This window comes from Hipposideros armiger, unplaced genomic scaffold, assembly GCF_001890085.2.
Source record: "Hipposideros armiger isolate ML-2016 unplaced genomic scaffold, ASM189008v1 scaffold_42, whole genome shotgun sequence".
In the NCBI taxonomy this organism is placed as follows: Eukaryota; Metazoa; Chordata; class Mammalia; order Chiroptera; family Hipposideridae; genus Hipposideros; species Hipposideros armiger.
Genome location: NW_017731392.1, coordinates 5,137,095 through 5,159,065, shown reverse-complemented (window position 1 = coordinate 5,159,065; position 21,971 = coordinate 5,137,095). Strand labels below are relative to the sequence as shown.

The window sequence follows — 21,971 nt, the reverse complement described above, 5'->3', positions numbered from 1 at the left end:
TGATCAAAACTAAGCACGTAATAATGTCTTGGCAGCATAAGATAGTTATCCATCAACGTTTACAACCAGTCTTATTTACTTAAAAACCAAAAAAAAAATACATAGATTTTTCTGAACTGCCAAAGAGTTAAAATTGCAGCTCAAATCAATGAACAAAAAAACATACAAGAAAAAAACAAACAACCCACTTACATCCACATACTCCCATAGACACCAAAGTTAAATATTGGGCCCAATTTTTATTCAACAACTTCATCACACATAATACTGCCTTTACATCTGAACTCTGGAATTATTTAGGTTCGGGGTTCATACTCCCAAACACTCAACAACAAAAAGTCCAAAGACATTCTTGCCATAGTCTTGATTATTTACTATTTGTACGAAACTGGCAGAATTGATCTATACTAGTCAATTATAGATTTCACGGACTGTGCCTTACTTGACTGATGGACTACAAGTAATTTTACTAAAGGTCCACCTGTAAGAGTGTTACCCTGAAGGACTAATTTTTAAAATATACAAGGGAGGCTGGCATCAATCTCTGATGAATTGTACCCTGTAAAACTGTGGAAGACTACAAGTATTTTCCCTTACCCGTTCCCTTGAGTACTGGAGCAGCCTGCAGAATGGCTCAGGGACGTGCTGCCAGCACATGGACTTTTCTTAGTGGATAGGTCAAGTACACCGTCTGTAGAGACACAAAGAAACACCTGAGGATATTAAAAATTCGAAGTAAATGTGAACTGAATAGGCTAAAAATAGACAAAGTAGTAGGCCTAAGTCAACTAAGCTGAAACACTAGCTATATATTTGAGTTACAAAATCAATTCATTAATATAGTCAAAATATTTTCCCTCCTGAAGTGACATAAATTTAGCAAAACTTGTTATATCTAGTATCTCCAGGTGTTAAATATTTTATTAATAGGGCGAAAAGATAAAAGTATTATCACTGCAGAGGTTAAGATACAGTGAGATATAAGAAATAGCAGTTTGTACCATATGAGGTTCAGCAACAGAACTATTAGACTTCATTTTCTAAATTTACCTCGATCAAAGCATATTAGTTTTTAATGCCACAATGTCATACAAATTATAAAACTAAACTTCTTAAGAGCTAAGTCTACCTGAAACACTGACAGTACATACAAATTGGATTTGGGAAATTTTAAATATAAAAGTCATCTTAAAGTACAAGTTTTGTGGTTAAATTACATGTATTATACTACACAAGAAAGTCTGTAAAAATGAATCAGTTGTTAATTGTTTATAATGTGCATGTATCATAACTACTCTTTGGACACATCTATGAAAACTGCATATTTGTTGTCAATCTTTTGGAAACAAAACCTGCCGAGATTCAAAATTCACTTGCTGATATTTATAAAGGCAAAGTTTTTTAATAACAAGTTATTATAAATTGGTGGGCAAAGTTTAAGGAAAGAAAGAAAAAAATAAAAGTCTTGATACTGTTGAGAGCCTAGAGGTTTAACTTTTTTTTTTTTTTTAACAGAAGCTAGACCAAATCACAAATTCATGTTATTCATGAACATAAAATTAGAACTTTCTTGTCTCATAAAAGCTTTCCCTCCTCATAGACAAGTCTAGAAAAGAAAACTCACAGTCTGGCCAACTTTTAAAGCTGCCATTCTGTCCAAAATTAAGAGAGCAAGAGAATACTCCATGTACCTCTGATTTTCAGTTGGCCAGCAGAGAGGCCTTGCTATCTAGTTATGTTAAAAACCACCCCAATATTGAACCCACTAAGGGCTTGTGTCTGAAGGTATTGTAACTCCCTGTTTCAGACAGAAATAAATATGCTACTGAGTTTATAAACCAAAAAAGCCCATATTCATACAGAATAAGTGTTGTCCTTTAGAGTCACTAGTATTTCTAAATATATAACTGTAATCTTATAGAACTAAGTATCCTATTAGAAACCTAACTCAATTAGCTATCTAACAAGCAAATATACTGCTTAAAATACTTCCAAACAAAGACAGTATTATTTAAAGACTTCTAAGTCTATCTAATCAAATAGGCAACACAGTTTAAGTCTACAACTAAAAATTTTGTGATATCAGCTGAAAACACTAAAATTCATTTAGGAAATATAAACTTTTTTTCATTTGGAATCTGTATAATCTTATTATCTAGTTCAAATTTCTCTTGGTCAAGAGCATGCTGTTAAAACAACATACCTCTCAAGCATAACACTAGTTGTAAGAAGTTAAATTGTGCTATCTGTGTGTTAATCTCCATTATTAGTACTTTCAATACAACCTGTATGCTATCATTCTATTAAACCTGAAGCTTTTAATGCAATGATTTTGAGCAAAGAGATTTTAATGAAAACTATCAATCTAGTCAAGAAAATAATCTCAATAAAACAGAAAAAGAACTGCAAATATGGTAAACAAAGGTATACTGATTAATGTGAACACAGGACAAGTAGGAGGTCTCCTACTAGGAATTCTCTTAGAACTTAAGACATTCGGACTGCTGATCACTACATGGAAAGAGAAAAAAACACAAAGGAAAACCATTAAAAGTTTCTTTAATAAGCAACTAAAACCTGTCCATTAAGTATAAATCATAAATTACTTACAATAAGCAAAAGAAAGCCCTTTAAAAGGTCTTTATAAGAATTAAATTTACTTTGCAAAATAAACATGTATTTCTCACCCATAAATTCACGTATCTCATAACCTTTCTGCATACTCTTATGAGATTTCTATAACAATAAAATCTCATTACTACAGACATCACCAATTTACAATTTTTTGTGGTTCAAACAATGGCAGAGTTGAAATGCTCACTTCATCTTTGTGAAATTAAAGGTAAAATGAGATGATAAAGTAACAGGAATATTTAATCTATTTAAAAGAGTAAACTTTTCAGAAACTCAAGAAATATTTGCTAAGCAAAACTGATAACCTCTTAACCTCTTCACTTAATTAGAATCCTCACCAACAAATTACCTTTTGGAAATACTCTTCAAGTTAGTTCACAATACAGTGCATGTATGTACGTATGTATGTATGTATGTATGTATGTATGTATGTATGTTTTTTGTGTATTTATAAAATACTTAATACACCTAACAACCTGAAGTGTCTACTGTGTTCTTACTATTTCTAACCCTAAGTTTCTTTTTTAAAACTGCAAATACGTATTTTTGCCTTTTGATCTCATTTGCTGAATATAACTTCTTCTACCTAACAAGTAAAGACATTTATTTCTCAAGTGCTAATCCTCGAACATTGATAGATAAGGGGAAAAACTTATTTTTTCATAGGGGTTTTAAAAACCATGGATATGACAATGTTTTGTAAAGTATAAATATCAAGTAACTTAAAGGTCAGTAACAACTGTAACCACCTAACTTTCCTTGGTAGAATATCAATCGTGACTATGAACTGTGAAATACAGTGGGTAAGGTAGTCACTGTATTTGCACTTCTCTATCATTGCACAGTCAACAATAATTTAAGAATCACATTAATTTTTATCCTGTGATTGCTACTGGTGATGCCCTCCTTACCAATCATGTTGTTTTCCTCCCCCAAATTATTCTGATTGGACAGAGGAGACCTTGACATCAAACCATACCTTGTTCGCTAGGTTCTGACTGAGACTTTCTGACAGTAAGGTCCAGAGGTGAGTCTTGGTCAGCCATGAGAAGTTTGCTGAGCACAGGGTTCTGAGTAGTTGCAGCCGTGGGAGAGGTGGTGACTGGAGATGCTTTCGGCAGGCTTTGGTTCTTTGTGCTATTGGGCTGGCTGGGGTCCTGAGTAGAGCTATTTTTTGAGGTATATTCAGCAGCAAATTGTTGGATCATTCGCTGCATGATCTCACGGGCCACTAGGGGAATATTGGGGTCGGAGACCCAGGGACTGTCTGTAAACAAAGATTTATTTACTTTTAAAGTGGGACAATGTACTAAAAAAAAAAAAAAGACAGCTTTCAAGCAAACATAAAATTTCCTTTTATTTTTCTTAAAATGCAATATCCTAAAAGAGCATTTCCTCATAGTTATATTTTTAATCTCTAAGCTATGAGTTCCAGATTTTAAAAAATGAAATATTCATGAAATTATTTCTAAACATCCCCATCAGGATTATGAGATCAAATAAAGGAGTGACAAATAGTATATCTTATGGGCAAGAATCACTTACCTGATACAGAAATCCCAAAACCCTTCTTTTATGAAATAATTACTCCCCTGTTTACCACGGATAGATCACATCTGGTTTCCCCTAGCCATGTCCTAAATTGTTATGAATGGACTGATAACTCAGTTCATGAGTGCTTAATTTACCTTCTGTTAAAGGCTGAAGGCATTCCAAGATTAGGCCAGAGCAGTAATTCTCACACTTTCATGCTCATCAGAATCACTTTGAGGGCTTGTAAAAACAGACTGTTGGGTCCTATCCTCAGAGTTACTTATTCAGCAGTTCTAGGGTGAGCTCAAGACATTTTCTAACAAGTTGCCAGATACTGCTGGTCAGAGGACCACAACTTTAGAATCCTTGAACTACAAGTTTAAATGCCAAATCTCAAAAGCCTAAGATCATACTTATGTTTTACTTGAGTTCTTTAAATACACTTTGTCAACCACTCAACACAATAGCTAGGAAAGTAATGAAATAAACATCTAAGGTTCAATTTCTAATCAATGTTAATTTTAAAATAAAGACCATATGAATTCATTACTTCATAAAACTTTCAACACTGGAAGGAAACTTGAAGGTCAAATGGGATAAAAGGGAAAATGTTTTGTATGAATATATCACCATCACACCTCTATCATTACCACATTATCAGGGAGTGTAAGCTTCTCCAGAGCAGAGTTTACTCAGCAGCTAATCTTACCTGTTGCAAAGTATGCATTCATATTAGCTGAGTAATAAATGGATCAATCAACTCAATTACCACCAGATAGGTTTTTTTTTTTTTTAAACAAATGAAGGAAATGTGATCTAAAGAGTAAGTGGTCTCTTCAAATCTGTATAAATGGTTAGTGGTAGACCCCTGATTAAAACTCTCCCCCTGATCTTAATGTTCAACCCGTGCTCTTCACTTCCCCACTACACTTCTGAAGCTTCAGAAGATGATTCTCAAAAAACCCGCGTTCCCTTGGTCTTTTAAAGGTTAACTATAGAAGGTAATAATTTTACTCATATTTTGAAGCTATAAGGAACGTAGGTTGATTTATAAATTTAGAAAAGATTGATTCATTGTTAAAACATAAAATCTTCAAAACACACACACACACACACCTCAAAACCTCACAAGACTCCTAAAAACATTTTTTTAATGAAGGACAATATTCAATACCAGATTATGGTCATAAAGTTAGAGTATTTAATTCTCTGAAGTTTAACAAGGTTTGCTCTACCAATAGCAACATTTCTACTATCAAGGAGTATTTCTAACCCCTAAGTTTCCTCTCTATAGAGAGTATGAGTATGCTAGATGGTATAGAGATAAAGGTCTTCAATTAAGTAAGGTTCAGAACACTACAATCACTGCCAATTACTCCTTAAATGTTTATTTTTCAATTACAGTTGTCATTCAATATTATATTAGTTTCAAGTGTACAGCACAGTGGTTAGACATTTACATAACCTTAAATGTTTTAATAAACATTTTAGCCATACACTGCTTTTAAATTTTCTCTACTCACTGGGTTTTTAAATTAATATACATTTAACTTTTCACTTAAGATCCATTTTTTTTTTTACAATAGCATACAATCCTCCAAATGAAAGACTGTACATAGTTTCCAATTTTGATATATTAGTGTATCTTTTTTCCCCGGGAAAGTTGGAGAATATGTGACATATAAAGGAGAAAGTTTCCAAACAGGAAGCAATATGAAGTAATTTATAAGATATCTCTGTGTTTAACTAGATTAATAAATATAATTAGAGATTTTAAACTATTTTAGGATAAAGACCATAAATTGCTACCTTTGAGTTTTAAATGGCTGCAACATTTTGCCTCTTCATTGAATGAATGACTAATCATGAAACACAATTCATGTTTATAAATCGATGACGTCTCTGCCATTTGAATTTCTACATCTCTTGCAAGTTACTTAAACGCATTTCATTCCTTCACTTACTTAAAGCACATCTATAAACCTAGCCATACCTAGAACATGCACAATTGAGGCAAATAACAAATCAGATCAAAATTAAAACTACAGAAAAACATGTAAATGCTACCTCACAGCCCACCTGTATGTTTTAAAATAAAAATCTAACTTTTAGAAAAGTGTCACATTTTCTAACAAGTGACAAAACAAGCTGAAAAATATGACAGTTGTAGAAGGTATACTGTTCTTAAATTGCAATTTATTAGAGTCTATATCAAAAAAGCCTATTTTTATTGCATCTGTTTCTACCTAGAGAGAGAGAGATACACACACACACACACACACACACACACACACACACACACACACACACACACACACACTCTCTCTCTCTCTCTCTCTCTCCTACATATACCTATATATAACCTTTTTGCAATGCTTGGAAACAAGACAAATCCAAATACCTGAATTATTTATTAAAAACAAAATATTCTCTTCAGACTAAATTGCCTGTCATATCTCTGGATGCTAAATATTTTTTGGTATTAATTTGAAGAGTATTAATGCTCATCTTTGGACATCTCCAAGAGGATTAATAAAATATCTAGAAATAACAATACTAATACACAAAACTAGAAGAAACTTCCAATTGCAAAGTAATAGTTCTCTTGCCGAGCATCAAATGTCAGTATAGAAATACACAATTTACGTACATTTTAAAGGATTCTCATCACTTGAAATTTATTCTAAGACTGATTCCAAGGTAAGCCTTCTTCCCCTAAATGTTATGTTCCCAAAAGTTTAATGTCTAAATCAAATTATAAGGACTTTAATGTAAGTTATTTCTAAATGACAAAGGGGTGGTACTAGTAGAGAAATAGGCTAGAATTCTCTTTAGGAATCGGCTTATGATGGATCTTAACTCCCTCTAAGCAAATAGTAGATGAAAAGTGGTTCCTCCATAGACATTAGGGAGAGGAGTTCTTCTTTTTGGATAATGACATTTGCTGCAGCCTCAAACCCATGATTTAGTACACATCCTAAAGGAGAGGAGCAGCAGAGGAGCTGTAAAGATATTTTACGTAGTTAACAAACCAACAAAGCTGATCTATCAGTCATTTATACTTTAAATGTGAATTACTTTAATAAAACAATCAAGTGTTCACAAAACCAAGAGTATTACTATTTTGAAGATAATTCTGGAATTCAGGGTACTTTACTGGGATATGGTGAGCATGGGAGGTTTGATTGGTGGCTTTAGGTCAGAGTGTGCAAGAGGGTATTAAAAGAGAAGTGAGAATGTACTAGAAGATTTAATTTTGCTTAGGGGTCTGATGAAAGACATTTTTTAAAAGGGCAACTAAAAACAATAATCTCATGCATTCCTTAATTTTATACACTTCACCTCATACTCTCTTTTGAAAATACTGATTGCATTAAGCAGAAGCCCAGCTGGTCTCCAATTATAACCAAACCATTAAAATCAGCACTTATCAGCCTTTTAACCAGTGTACAGGCAAACATCGGCTTTCAAATTTCAGAGGGAAGGGGGCAATTTCCAGAGGAATAAGAGTTGTAAACAAGAATACATGAAGAAATATTAAAGAAAATGGAATCACTGAGTCTGCTGAAAATTAAATAACGATATTCAGGATTATCAGGAGTTTGTAGGAAACTTTTTTTACAACCCATCATAGTAACCTTCATCTTGGAACTAGAGGAAGGGCATAACTAAGATTATAAATTCATTTAGAAAGACTATCTCAAAGGTAAAGCATGGATCATGAATGGAAGCTTCCAGAAGGTCTTGGCTGATAGGAGTTATGCTTTGTGGATAGAGAAATGTACAACAAGCCTACAATAGTTTCAAGCAGAAAGATAAACTGTAAAACACAAGAGGTGGAGCTATTAAATGCCACCTCAGATACATGGGGAAACATTTTATAACAATGAATTTTAGTTTTAATAATTTAAAAAATTTAGTGAAACAAGACTGTAGCAAGGAGAAAAAAAAATGCCTGCAATTTTAATTATACAATACTGAGGCTTTAAAATTTTCAGACTTTCTTAATAGTTTTACGAACTATTTAACTAAAACTTACATGGCACCATGACTTTAGAGCAAAAAGGAGAGGGGTTGCCTTACCCTATTCCAAATGTAACTGATCAAAGAAATATAGAGAATTATAAAGCATATTATCAATTAAGAAAAATATTTTAAAAAGTAACTTTTAAAAATGACATTGAAATCAAGGAGATTAATATAAGACAAGCAGATGCTAAATGTCATTCTTTACTGGAACCAACCTTTTCTATAAAAGACTGCATTGAGGAACTCTTCTGCTTGTCTCTCGAATCGAATGATTTTTGCTTGCTCTTGTTTAAGCAGAGCTTCTTGCCCAGCTCCCGAAGCTGGTTCATCCAGACCGACTAAGTGTCCCTGCAAAAATATTTGGTGAAATATTTGCACAAATATCTTTCCCCATTCAGTATCAAAAGAATAGATGCAAAGTCAAAGACAAATGTTAACAACAGATAAGACAAGTCAGTTCAAAACATTTTAAAACTTCAAATTAGGATAAAATTTACTTCTACAAAAGTGTAAAAGCCAAGTGAATATAAATATATACTTTGGGTGTATTTTATCCATGTTTTTTGATTATGAGTTCTGTTTAAAATTTACAGGTAAATTCTAATTAAACCATAATTACTAAAGGGAAAATTTCCTTGAGCATTCAAATATGTTTCTTATTATACTACAGCAATAGTTCATATATTAAAGGTGTGTTATAATCCACATAGGATTTCCTTAAAAATTTTAAATGCACCAGTGATTTGCAACCAGCTATGATTTCCCTATCACCCAAACTGCGTCAACAGCACGATCAAAATATGTATTTGCAAAGACAAAATTAGCATCAATTACATATTGTAAACAAATAGTTTAATACAAAGACCTCTCCTGCATACTCAAACTAAAACAATGATCTCTTAACAATTCCACATAAGACATATTACGTTTGCCAAGTAATTTGTTTAAAACTTTTTAAACAAAATATCTTAAGTGTTATAAATCATTACAAAAATCTTTATTATAGTTGTATTTGACAACATTCTCTCCATGGACTAAATAAATTATTATTTAAAAAGTTACTTTTAAAAATGAGTCACAAATAAAATAATTTAATTTTGATAGATTTAATATCTAAACAGGTACAGGCAAACCTCGAGGATGTTGCACGTTTGGTTCCACACCACTGCAATAAAGCGAGTCATAATCTTTTTGCTGGTGGAGGGAGGGCCTCGACTTCAATTTATAAAAAAATGCAACATCCATAAACCACAATAAGTACAATAAGCTGAGGTATGCCTGTATTAATTAAAAATAGTCCAATAAAATCCTCAACTGCATTATATGTTAATGCCATTTTCACTGTTTAGTGATTTTTAAAAAACAGACATTACATGGCATAAACTGTACTTAACTCCTTAGTCCTACATTCTGTCAGTTCAAACTTTGAACAAAATATCTATACTTAAACTACATTTCATATAGCATTCAAGCTACTTTCTAATCCAAATCAACATACAGCAACTAACCTAGCATTTAGTAAGGTAGGTGCCACATGTTTTCTTGACTCAAACAACAATTTTATCAACCTGGATTCCGAAATATAGATTACTTTTAGTTGGTTCATATCAATTACAGTCACATCTATTTGTTTTTAAACAGTTGTTACTGAAATATAATACAATTCCATACAATTCACCAACTGGAAGTGTAAAATTAAATGTTTGGTTTTTTTTGTTTTGTTTTTTAAGTATATTTAGAGGTGTGGGGCCATCACCTCGATCTAATTTGAAAACATTTTCTTATACCCTCCAAAAAAACCCTGTACCCATTAACAGTCACTTCCCATTCTCTCACTGCCTCAAAACTACGCAACCACTATACTACTTTTTGCCTCTATAGACTTGCCAATTCTGGACATTTCATATAAATGGAATCACACAATATTTGTTTTGGAGACTGACTTCTCCTAGAATAATGTTTCAAGTTCATCTAAGTTGCAGCATGTAGTACTTACTTCCTTTTTATTCCCAAATAATATCCCATTGTATGAATACGCCACATTTTAACCATTCATCAGGTGATGAACATCTGGGTTGTTTCTACTTTTTGGCTACTATGAGATGAATAATGCTGCTTTTAATATTTGTGTACAAGTTTTTGTGTGGATGTGTATTTTCAGTTCTCTTAAATACAGACGGTGCCAAAAAAATGTGTACACATTTTAAGAAAGGAAAAAACTGTATTAAAATTACACTGATGGGGCCGGCTGAGTGGCTCGTTGGTTAAGAGTTGGCTTGGGAATGCGAGCTCTGAGCAGCAGGGCTGCTGGTTCGGATCCCACATGGGCCAGTGACGCTGCGCCCTCTCCAGCTAAGATGGTGAACAACAGCTTGACCTGGAGATGGGCTGCTGTGAGTCACCGGCGACAGCATAGGCTGCAGTGGGCTGCCGTAAGCTACTGTGAGTGGCTGGCAGCCAGCGTGAGTGGCCGTCCAATGGCGGTGACCAATCTGCCTCAGCTGATAAGAGCCCAATGATCACAATACCAATATGGGCCAGTGAAGCAACATCCTCCACAACTAGACTGAAGAACCAAAGCACAGCAACTTGTCTGTTCCCCTTCCCCGATTCCCTAATGCTGTTCCCTCCCCCCAAGTCCCCAATAAAGTCTTTAAAAATAATAATAAAATTACACTGATGGTAACTACTTTGCTCAAAGTAGTTATCAAAAGTAGTTACCATCAGTGTAATTTTAATACAGTTTTGTAACTGCAGAAGTTAAACATGACTTGTATTCATTTTTGTTATGGGTATAAAGTGAATATTACAATTTTAATACAGTTTTTTCCTTTCTTAAAATGTGTATACATTCATTTTTTTTGGCACCCTCTGTATATACAGAGTAGAACTTCTGGATCATGTGTTAACTGTGTTTACCATTTTGAAGAAGTGCCAAACCATTTTCCAAAGCAGCTCTACCATTTTATCTTCTCCACAGCAATGAGGGTTCTTTTCTCCACATACTCACAAACATTTATCTTTTTTATTACACCATCCTAGTACAGGAGAAGTAGTATCTCATGGTTTAGATTTGCATTTCCATACTGACTAATGATACTGATCTTCTTTTCATGTGCGTCTTGGTCATTTAAATACCTTCTTTGGAGAAATATCTACTCATATGCTTTGCCCAGTTTTTAAATGGGTTATTTACCTTTTTATTGTTAAGTTGTAAGAATTCTCAAAATATTTTGCATACAATTCCATTATCAGGTATATGATTTGAAAATATTTTCTCCCATCTAGCCTTCTCATTTCACTGATGCTACTGTTAACAGTACAAGTTTTTAATTTTACTGAATTCCAATTTATCTATATTTTCTTTTGCCATTTGTGCTTTTGGTATTGTATCTGAAAAACTAGTGGCTAACCCAAGGTCATGAAGATTTACTCCTATATTTTCTTCTAAAAGTTTTATAGTTTTAGGACTTATTTTTTTTCATATCAATTTTAGGATGAAGCTTGTCAATTTCTGCAAAGAGGCCAACTAGGGCTTGATGGGAATGCAATGACTCCGCAGATCATTTTGGGGAGTAATGCCATCTTCATAATATTGTCTTCCAATCCATGAACACAGGATATTTTTCCATTTACTTGGATCTTCTTTAATTTCTTACAACGTTTTATAATTTACAGTGTATGAGTCTTACATTTTTGTTAAATTTATTTCTAAGTATTTTATTATTTTTGATGCTATTGTAGATAGAATTGTTTCCTTAATTTTCATATCCAGGTTGTTCACTGCTAGTATACAGAAATAAAACTAATTTTTAAAGAATGTTGTATTCAACAACCTTGCTCTTGTTAGGTGGAGTGCTCTATAGGTGTCTGTTAGGTGTAGCTGATTTATAGTGTTCAAGTCTTCAGCATCTTTGCTAATCTTTTGCCTAGATACTCTATTGTTGAAAGTGGAATGTTGATGTGTCCAACTATTACTGGTGAATCATCTATTTCCCCCTTCAATTCTGTTGCACTTTGCTTCATGCATTTTTGGGCTCTGTTGAGGATTTAATTATGTTTTCCAGATAGATAAACCCTTTTATCATTAGAAAAAGTCCCTCCTTTATCTCTAGTTCATTGAATTCTATTTACCCAGCAGTGTGCAGCCTCTGGTATAGCTTCTCAGAGCACGCGGTCTTGAGCATGCACAGTCTCTTTGTCCACCAGGAATGACTGTGGGTTTGGCTGGACTCTCTTTAGTAGTATTTTTCTTGGGTCTCCCCTTTACAAGCTTCTGATTGATCGGCCAGTGGTGGTTATCACACACCCAGCTGTCAGCCTCTACTAATTGTTTTGTTTTTGCCACACCCTGAGGCAAGAATTGCACCACAGTCGGACACAACAAAAGCGAGGCCTGCTGCAGGCATAGGGTGCTGCCAGTCTTTGAGGCTTGCTCCAACCCCACGGGGGCTCTAATTGGCTGCCTATTTTTGCTGATTCTGTTTACCTTCTAACGCCAGTTCATACTTGTTGCTACTAGTATTGTGGAGCTACCAGTCTCCTCTTAATTGTTACCACAAAAGTCTTTATCATTTCAACATCTTTTTGCAACCTCTGTTCCAAATAAAGTCAGTTAGTTCCCTTAGGAAAGTTGTAGACTTCTGTTCTTACAGCGTGCCTCTCCCTTCACAACCATCTTTGTGTTTGTGTCACTGCACAAGAACTAGGGGCTAGGACAGTGTCTCCCGTATCACAGATCTGTGCTCTATGATTGGGGGTGCTAAATGACTTGCCCCACCTGGCGTGAAACTTTGGCCTTATGAATGAGGCTTGGCCCAGGGCAACTGGGACCCGATATTCTCAGCCTGCCTGTGGGCCTGGAGTAGAGACTTACACTGAGTAAAGGTAGAGTGGGGGAAGGGAGCCCCAGGCCTTTGACCTCACCTGCCTAGAAGAAAGCATCTGCAACCAGAAGCTAGAAGGTTCTAGCCTCTCCCACAGTCTGCCTCTCAAGTTCGAAATAGAGCTCCCCTCAGGCAGAGCTCAGGTGGTGGGAGGGGAGTGAATCATGGTTCAAATGTCACAGATTCTTGTTGTTCTTTCAGAGATTTAGATTTTTTTTAATGATTCTCCATTTGTTATATGCCTTTACTATTAACTATTTCTAGCGCTTAAGTCGTCGTTTTAAAATAACTTTAACCAGTTAAATGGTTGTTTCGCTTGTTTTGATCCAGAATGGCCAAAGATAAAAAATATAACACAAAATCATGTATTTTTTTCTACTGCATCTGGTCACCATATTAAAAATTTTAAATAATGAAGTATAAACAAAGTATAGCTCATCCTCCCTCACGGTACATACATGTACCAAAATTAAATAAACCGAAAAGAACATAACAGTTCATACTACATAGAGCTAGTAAAGCTAATACAATCCCGAGGAGATAGGAAGTTAAAGGAAAGAATTCATGCCATTTCCCCTCCCCACATATGAATTCCCAAAGGGGTCATTACGTATGGTGATGGCAAAAAATGAAATGTGACATACTCTTCTGTAAATCAAAAATAATTGTTCTTTTCATTTATTATTCGTACTTATTAAAGAACAAGTTGTTGGCCCAGAACTAAATAAGAATAAAGTTGGAGATCTGAACTGAAATTATACCTCCCAGGAGTTATTTCCTTCAGAATTCAGGAACTGGTCCACTTAGACTGATTGGTTCATAGCCAGAGGTGATTCTGTCATATTGAATCTACTATGTGCTTCTTAAAAACATTTATACCTAGAACACACTCCCAGAGCTTTGATTCTGTAGCTCTGGGGTAGGGAATAGTCATTATGTTTTTAAAAAACTCTTTCCTTAATAAAGAACTGAAAAAAGTATCATCAGTAACACACTTCAAAAATTATTTTATATCTACAATAAGTCTTAGTATTTGGGAAGGCTAATCCCCACTTGTTATTTATATTTTCCAAAATGTCCTGGCCATTCTAGCTTTATTCTTTCAGATTACATTTAAAATCACTTAGTCAATTATGTTCCCCTCACCAACAGCACCCCCCCCCCAAAAAAAAAGACAGTGTGTTTTTTATTTAAATAGCGTTATATTTAGAAAGCAATTCAGGAATAAGTAACATCCTTAAAAATATTAAGCCTTCTCTTTTAGGAACTGCTTTGTATTTATCCAAGTGGGCTTTAATGGATATCAATTAAAATTCTGTTGTTTATTCATATATTCCATACACTTATTATTTTACATTTTTACTGCCATTATGAAAAGGATGTTTCCTTTATTTTCTAATTGCTAGTGCTGGCATAAAGGATGAGTATGAGTGTGTGTGAATGTGTGTGTGTAAAACTTAATTCTGTATACAGCTTTCAGGGAAAAGTGTAGATTATCTATCTTCAGTTGCTATATTCTCTGATAGCCTCACCAGTTGGTGTAAATTTTCCAATATAGGTATATATTTTGACAGATTAGGTGCATTTTATTTTCTTTTTCCAATATTCTTTTAAGTTAATTTCTTTTAAGGGAGCTGTGAGGGTGGTAAGAGAGGTAGAGGAAAACAAAACTGTAGAAGCCGCCAATACTTTGTGATTTGATGACCCATCACCCAAAGCCGGAAAGGAGACATAATACTGAATAGGTTGGGATTGTCTTCAATAGAAAAGACCTCAAGTTCTTTACTAAGCTTTTAGTTATCTCTACCTATACAATTCATAAAATATACTCTAATCACCCTTTCCTACTTTTTTGAACAGCAATAAAACAAATACCAAAAGATGTTTTCAAGTGAGTTTACACTTTTCTCTACAAGTTAAAGTAGTTATCTCTCTGTACTAATGGAAATGCTAAAGGAAATTATTCAGGCTGGAGGGAAATGACAATATAAAACACTGCTGAGAGAGCTTAAAAACATAAAGACGAGATAAACCATAATCATAAATTGGAAGATTCAATATTGTAGCCATTCTCTCCAAATTGATCCATAAATTCAAGCAATCCTAATCAAAATTCTAAAAATATTTTTGAAGAGTTGATAAGTTAATTTTAAAAAGTTAATTTATAAAAATCTATATAGAAAAGTCAAGGACCTAGATTAACAAAACAAGTTTGAAAAACAAAGTTGGAGAACTCATACTCCTTGATTTCCAGATATAAAGATACAGTAATAAGACATTGCGGTATTGGTGTAAGGACAGACATATAGTTCAACAGCACAGAAGAACAGAATCCAGAAATACACCCACATGAATATGGTCAACTGACTTAACAAAGATGCCAAAGTAATTCAATGGGGGAAGGAAGGTCTTTTCAAAAAATGGTGCTAGTACAATTGGATTATGTTATAGAACAATAAACTTTAACACTTAACTCACACCATATAGAAAAATTAACTAGGGCCGGCCGAGTGGCTCAGTTGGTTAAGAGCTCGTTTGGGAGCACCAGCTCTGAGCAGCAGGCTACCATGAACTACATGAGTGGCTGGCAGCCAGCGTGAGTGGCTGCCAGCCGCACTGAGTGGCTGACCAATGACCAGTGACGGATTGCCTCACCCAGGAAGAGCACAATGATCATATCAACATGGGCCAGTGAAGCGACGTCCTCCATAACTAGACTGAAGAACCAAAAAACAGCAATTTGTCTACCTGTCTGTTCCCCTTCCTCGAGTCCCCAATGCTACCCCCCCAACTCCCCAATAAAATCTAAAATAAAGAAAAATTAACTAGAAATTAATCAGATATCAAAATGTGAATTAATTCTACTAAATTTCTAAAGTATAAAATTTTCTTGTGTGTTTGACATTGGATTAGATGAAGATTTCTTAAGCAGAACATAAAAGACATGAATTTTAATAGAAAAAATTGACAAAGGGTTTTATACAAAATATATAAAAACTATTATGGCTTAATAATAAGCTTTTTTAAATGGGCAAAAGATTCAAACAAATGTTTCACATAGGATATGTATACTGAAATAAGCTCAACATCACTAGTCGTCAGGGAAATGAAAATTAAAATCACAACGTGATACCATTAAAGATCCACCAGAATGGCTCAAGACCAACATCAATTGTTGGCAAGATGTGCAACAATGGAACTCCCATACATTGCTTACAGAAATACAAAATGGTTCAGTCACTTTGGTGACTATGTCTTATAAGGTTAAATATACAGTTACAATATTACTCAGTAATTCCAATCCTAGGTATTCATCCCAGAGAATTGTAAATAAGTCTAACAACCAACATCTGGAAAAAAGTAAATGGATAAATAGTGGTATATCCATGCCATGGGGACCTACTCAGCAATAAAAAGAAACAAAAGATTATATACAAAAACAAGAATGAATATCAAAATATTATACTAAGTGCCAGAAGTCAAATACAAAAGACTACGTACTGTATGATTCCTATTATGCAAAATTCTAATAGAAAAGGTGACACTACAGTGATTTGTCTGGGTCTGGGAAAGGGACTGTCTACAAAGGGAGGAGAGAAAATTTTTAGGGTGAGGGAACTGTCCCATACCTTGACTGTGCTGGTAGTTATAAAGTGTATACATTTATCAAAATCCATTAGTCTGTACTCTTAAGTGGATGGATTTTATTGTATATAAATACTGCCTCAATAAAGAAATCATTAAAAATAAGCTCAGGGCATTAAAGATACAAGATACTGAATGTATCACTGAATTTCAACTCTTGAACTAACTACTTGAAATCAAAGAAATAATCTTTACTTACATCTTTAAAGTCACAAAGAAATGTGACACTTATTTTCAAAATCTCATGTGAATATCTTTTTCTACAAACACAAGTTTAGATAGAAAAGCAGTGTCTTTTACTTGCCATGCACTTCTTGGTATAGTATTCTGAACAGGTATACTATGAGTGGCTATAAATTGATGTAATTTCACTATTTTTGCTATATCCTTAGATATAAATCAAGATAAGGAGGTTGACTACTGCCCAACAGTTAATAAAAATATCACCTACTAAATTGACACTGTTGTGCTTCATGGTGTGATGCACTGACAAGGGTATGACATCACTTATCTAATATTCTTGCTAAAATATCATACCTGAATTTAACCATGAAGACACTTCAGAAAACTTAAAATTGAGAGGTATTCTACAAAACAAATGGCTTGTACTCTTCCAAAATGTCAATGTTATTAAAAATAAATAAAAAGCTTAGCATCCATTCTAGATCCAAGGAGACTAAAGAGCAGTGAAAATCAAATTCAATGAGTGACACTAAATTGGATTTTGAACTAAAGGAGGCAGTAAAAAACTATAAAGCCTTTGGGACAGCTGGTAAAATTTGAAACGAGATTCATAGATTAGATAATATATCAGTTAACTTTCCTTATTTTTGGTAATGGTACTGTGTAGTTAAGTAAGTGGCTATCCTTATTCTTAGGACATAGGAAAATACACATGGAAATATTTAAGAATAGAGAGATATAAGGGGTATGATGATGTCTGTAACTTATTCTCACATGGTTCAGGAAAATGTGTGTGTGCTATAAGTAATTATAAGAAAAAGAATGAGAATAAATAATAAGGCAAACGTGGCAAAATGTGAACAACTGGTGAATCTAGGTGAAGGGTATATAAAAGTTTTTGTACTATTCGTGTAACTTTTCTATAAATGTGAAATTATTTCAAAAAAGCTAAAAAAAAAAAAAGTAGGTGGACAAATGATGAACCCTACTTTTCTCCCCAAAGCCACATCTCCCTTGTCTCTCTCCTCCATAATCCCAGCTGCCTTTCCATTATAGTGTATTTGCTTGTGTTATGGGGTTGCTGATACAGTCTGAGGAAGAAGAGCAAAGAGAGTAATAAAATAGGATACGAAAGTTCACAACTTTCAAGCCTCTTTTCATTTCTCAACAACCTGATGAAGAGATTCAAAACAGTAAGAAATTTTCTGTCAAGGGCCAAATAGTAAATATTTTAGGTTATGCAGGCCACATACAGCCTCTATTGCATCTTTTCTTTAAAAAAAAATAAAAACATAAGAAGTATAATAAAGTAGCTCCACTAGTCTCTGAATAAGCAAGGACGTCTGAATAAAGCAAAAAAATTATGTCAGCATAGAAGTTAGTTCTTAGAGCAATAAATAGTTAATAAAAAACTTTAAACAAAAAATAAAGATTAATATTTCTTAAAGCTTCTTTTGTAACTAATATTTGTCACCAGATGAGAGTGGGTGTTTCGGGATATAACAATGGGGGGGGGCGCGCTTACATAATTGATTATTTCATTTTTGAGAAAGTACACCTCAGAAAAGGAAATGGAAGAAATAATGACAAGTTTCACTTAGGAAAAGTAAGATAGCCTGGATTTCAGGAGTGTGATACAAAACTGAAGGGGTGGCATTTCAGAGCCATTCTTGTCTAAATTCAAAACCATGCCCTCTCCGTGCCTGAATTAATTTAAATGATATATTTTAAAAAATTCATATCATATGGTATACAAAATCTGGGAATCAGAGCATGTGTATACATACATTTTTTGTTAATAACTCTGTTAGAAAGGCTTACCTGAGTAGATCATGGGCCTATAGCTACAGCCAAGTCTACTACCCATGGCTTACTGACATTTCAAGCACTGAGCTAAAAAGAACTGACAAGATACAACTCATTGATTTAAATGCCACTCTCCTACGTCTTTTTATTTTAAATGCCAGCAAGTCTTTGGAAAAACGGCTCCACCATTTTAAATGCTCATACTCTTTAAGGTCAGTTATCTAAAAATAAACCTTCTGACTTCGTGTAAATTATTGCTTTTTACATTAACAAAATATAACTGTGTGCTTAATGCAATTTTTACTGTATGTCAATGTTACCTTCAATTTTGTTAAGCAGACCATCAAGAAGAGGAAAATAACAAAGGCTGAAGCCTGAATACACATCACGAATTAAATACGGTATTCAAAATGTACAACAAACCTACCATGAATGACTCTTATCTGTATATCTAACTGCTATTACTGTTCATGGAAATTAAGCCTAAAGCATAAGTGGCGAGTGACTATTACTAACATTATATTTAATTCACCAGTTATCTGTAATCAGCATTTGCTGTTACAGTTTTTCTTCCTTTATACACGTACAGTTTATTAAAAACATTAAAAGATAAATGCAAGCCACCCCCACAGTCAATAGCAATGTTTTCTTATATCCTTCCACTGGTTGAAAATTAAAAGTTTATACTATCTCAATTCTCATCCACAACCCAATCTAGATCAGAGACTTCCGAAATTTCTATCTGCTTTCCATTAAGACCGTGAATGTCCATAGATGCCCAAGACCATTATAAATACAGGGAAATCCAACTGCATATTTGAGGCAACAGTATTATTATGTAAAGCCTTAGCTGAGAGTAATTTTGCCTTTTTCTAAACTCCTACAGCACTTTATCTATACCACTTTCACAGCACTAGGTTTATAACCTGTGTTATGCTTATTTATATATACGTGTATTTCTTACCTTTTCCACTAGACTATAAATTTCTTGAAAATAGCATCTGTGGCTAAAACTCCTTTTTAATCACTCACAGTACCTTTATTTCAACCAGGGGTTGATGCTTTTGACATACCAAGAGTGAAATATAGTTGTTGATTTTAACTTTAGAAATAATAAACCAAAGAAATTTTTTAAAAGAAAAAAATGCAAGAAATAAAAAGGCATCGCTTCTCAATCTTTGGCTAAGATCAAGTGTAGAAATAAAAAGGCAAAGATTTAATAATGTTAAGATGTCATTACTACCCCAAAACGATCTATAGATTTAATGTGAACCCTATTAAAATCCCAATGGTGTTTTTTTGCAGAAGTACAAAAATCCATCCTAGAATTTATATGGAATTTCAAGGGACCCCAAAGAACCAAAACAATCTTGAAAAAGAAAAACAAAGTTGGAGGTACCACATTTCCTAATTTCAAAACTTATTACAAAACGACAGTAATCGAAACAACATGGTACTGACATAAAGACAGATACAGAATAACGAAATAGGGAGTCCAGAAATAAACCCCCACATAAATGGTCAAATCATTTTTGACAAGGATGCCAAGACTATTCAACGGAGCAAAAAACACTCTTCAATAAATGGTGTTGGGAAAACTGAATATCCATATGCATAAGCATGAAGTTAGATCCTTAACCTTATATCATATATAAAAATCAACTCAATGGATCAAAGACCTAAAACTATAAAACCCTTAAAAGAAAACAGGGGTGAAAGCTTCAAAACACTGGATTTGGCAATAGTTTTTTTTTGGATATGACACCAAAATTACATACAACAAAAGTAAAAATAAACCGGGCTACATAAAAATTTTAAAAACTTCTGTGCATCAAAACACAATCAACAGAGTGAAAAGGCAACCTACAAATGGAGGAAAATATTTGCAAATCATATCTGATAAGTGGTTAATATTTAGAAAGAACACCTGTAACTCAACAACAACTTGTTTTAAAAATGGGTGTTCTGAGAGACATTATCTCCAAAGAACATATACAAATGGCCAACAAGCACATGAAAAGATGCTCGGTATCATTAATCATTAGGGAATGTACATGAAAACCACAATGACACACCATCTCACACCTACTAGGATAGCTACTATAAAAACAAAAAACAGGAAGTAATTAATGTTGGCAAGGATGGGGATAAATTGGAATCCTTATGCACTGTTGGTAGAAATGTAAAATGGTGCTGCCAATGTGAAAAAAAGAGCTTGGTGGTCCCTCAAAAATTAAAAATATAACTATCATATGATCCAGTAATTCCACTTCTGGGTATATCCAAAAGAACTGAAAGCATGGTCTTGAAGAATTATTTGTACACCAATGTTCATAGCAGCATTATTTACAAAAGGTGGAAGCAACCCAAGTGTCCATTGTTGGATGGAAAAAGAAAATGTGGTTTAAGCAATGAAACATTATACTTCCTTAACAAACAAAAAAAATAAATTCTAACACATGCTACAAAATGGCTAAACCTTGAGGATATTACGCTAAATGAAATAAGCCACAAAATGACAAACACTGTAATAACTCCACTTATATGGGAATGGGGAACCCAGAATAGGCAAACTCACAGGTACAAAAAGTAGAATGGTGGTTGCCTGAGCCTGGAGGAATGAGAAATGGGGAGTTGTTTAATGGGTATAGAGTTCCAATTTTGCAAGATAAAAAGAGTTCTGGAGATTGACTGCACAACATTATGAATGTATTTAACACTAATAAACTGTACACTTAATGGGTAAGACAGGAAATTTTGTTATGTATTATTTTATAATACAAAAAATATAAGGCACAATCTATGGATTAATGCAAACAATTTCAAAAAGGACAGAAACCTAATAAAGATTAGGGGAAGAAAGAGAAGCAAAACAAATATGCTCTCATAATAGAGGGGAAAGAACAGAGTGCAAAACATCAGTTTACAAGAAACAAAAGAACAAGGAAGTGAGACCTAGACCCATGGTCAGGAAGAAATGCAAGACTGACTCAACAGAGACTCAGACAAAATACTGAGGGGCTCAATATAATGATTCTGACGTAATTTTTTGTATAACTAGGCACATTCTAAAATTTTTCAGGGCTTCCATTAATTATAAGATTCTCCTCCTCAATAAAGCTGGAAAAATATCTCTTCAAGCAAGGTTTCAAAAACAGATTTTTCAGAGAATCATAGAATTTTAGAATTGAAAAGCAGCTCAATGTCTGTCTACTGGAACTGCAAGTACTATATATATATATATATATATATATA

General features: G+C 33.8%; 1 protein-coding gene across 9 annotated transcripts in view; it reads right to left on the bottom strand.

Annotated features, from left to right (window-relative positions):
- Positions 1–21,971, bottom strand: part of LCOR (ligand dependent nuclear receptor corepressor) — a 144,118-nt gene that overhangs the window by 39,901 nt on the left and 82,246 nt on the right. For 4 of the 9 annotated variants that reach the window (XM_019639040.1, XM_019639045.1, XM_019639039.1 and 1 more), the window contains exons 5-7: positions 8,412–8,544; positions 3,614–3,901; positions 598–691 (exon numbers count right to left, since the gene is read on the bottom strand). The exons of 1 other annotated variant lie outside the window; for it this stretch is intronic. In XM_019639040.1, the coding sequence (XP_019494585.1) occupies positions 598–691; positions 3,614–3,851 (332 nt within the window). In that variant the 5' untranslated portion in view covers positions 3,852–3,901; positions 8,412–8,544. Of the gene's footprint in view, positions 1–597; positions 692–2,430; positions 2,512–3,613; positions 3,902–8,411; positions 8,545–21,971 lie in introns of all 9 variants that reach the window. 4 more of the 9 variants (XM_019639041.1, XM_019639042.1, XM_019639037.1 and 1 more) reach the window with 2 other exon arrangements.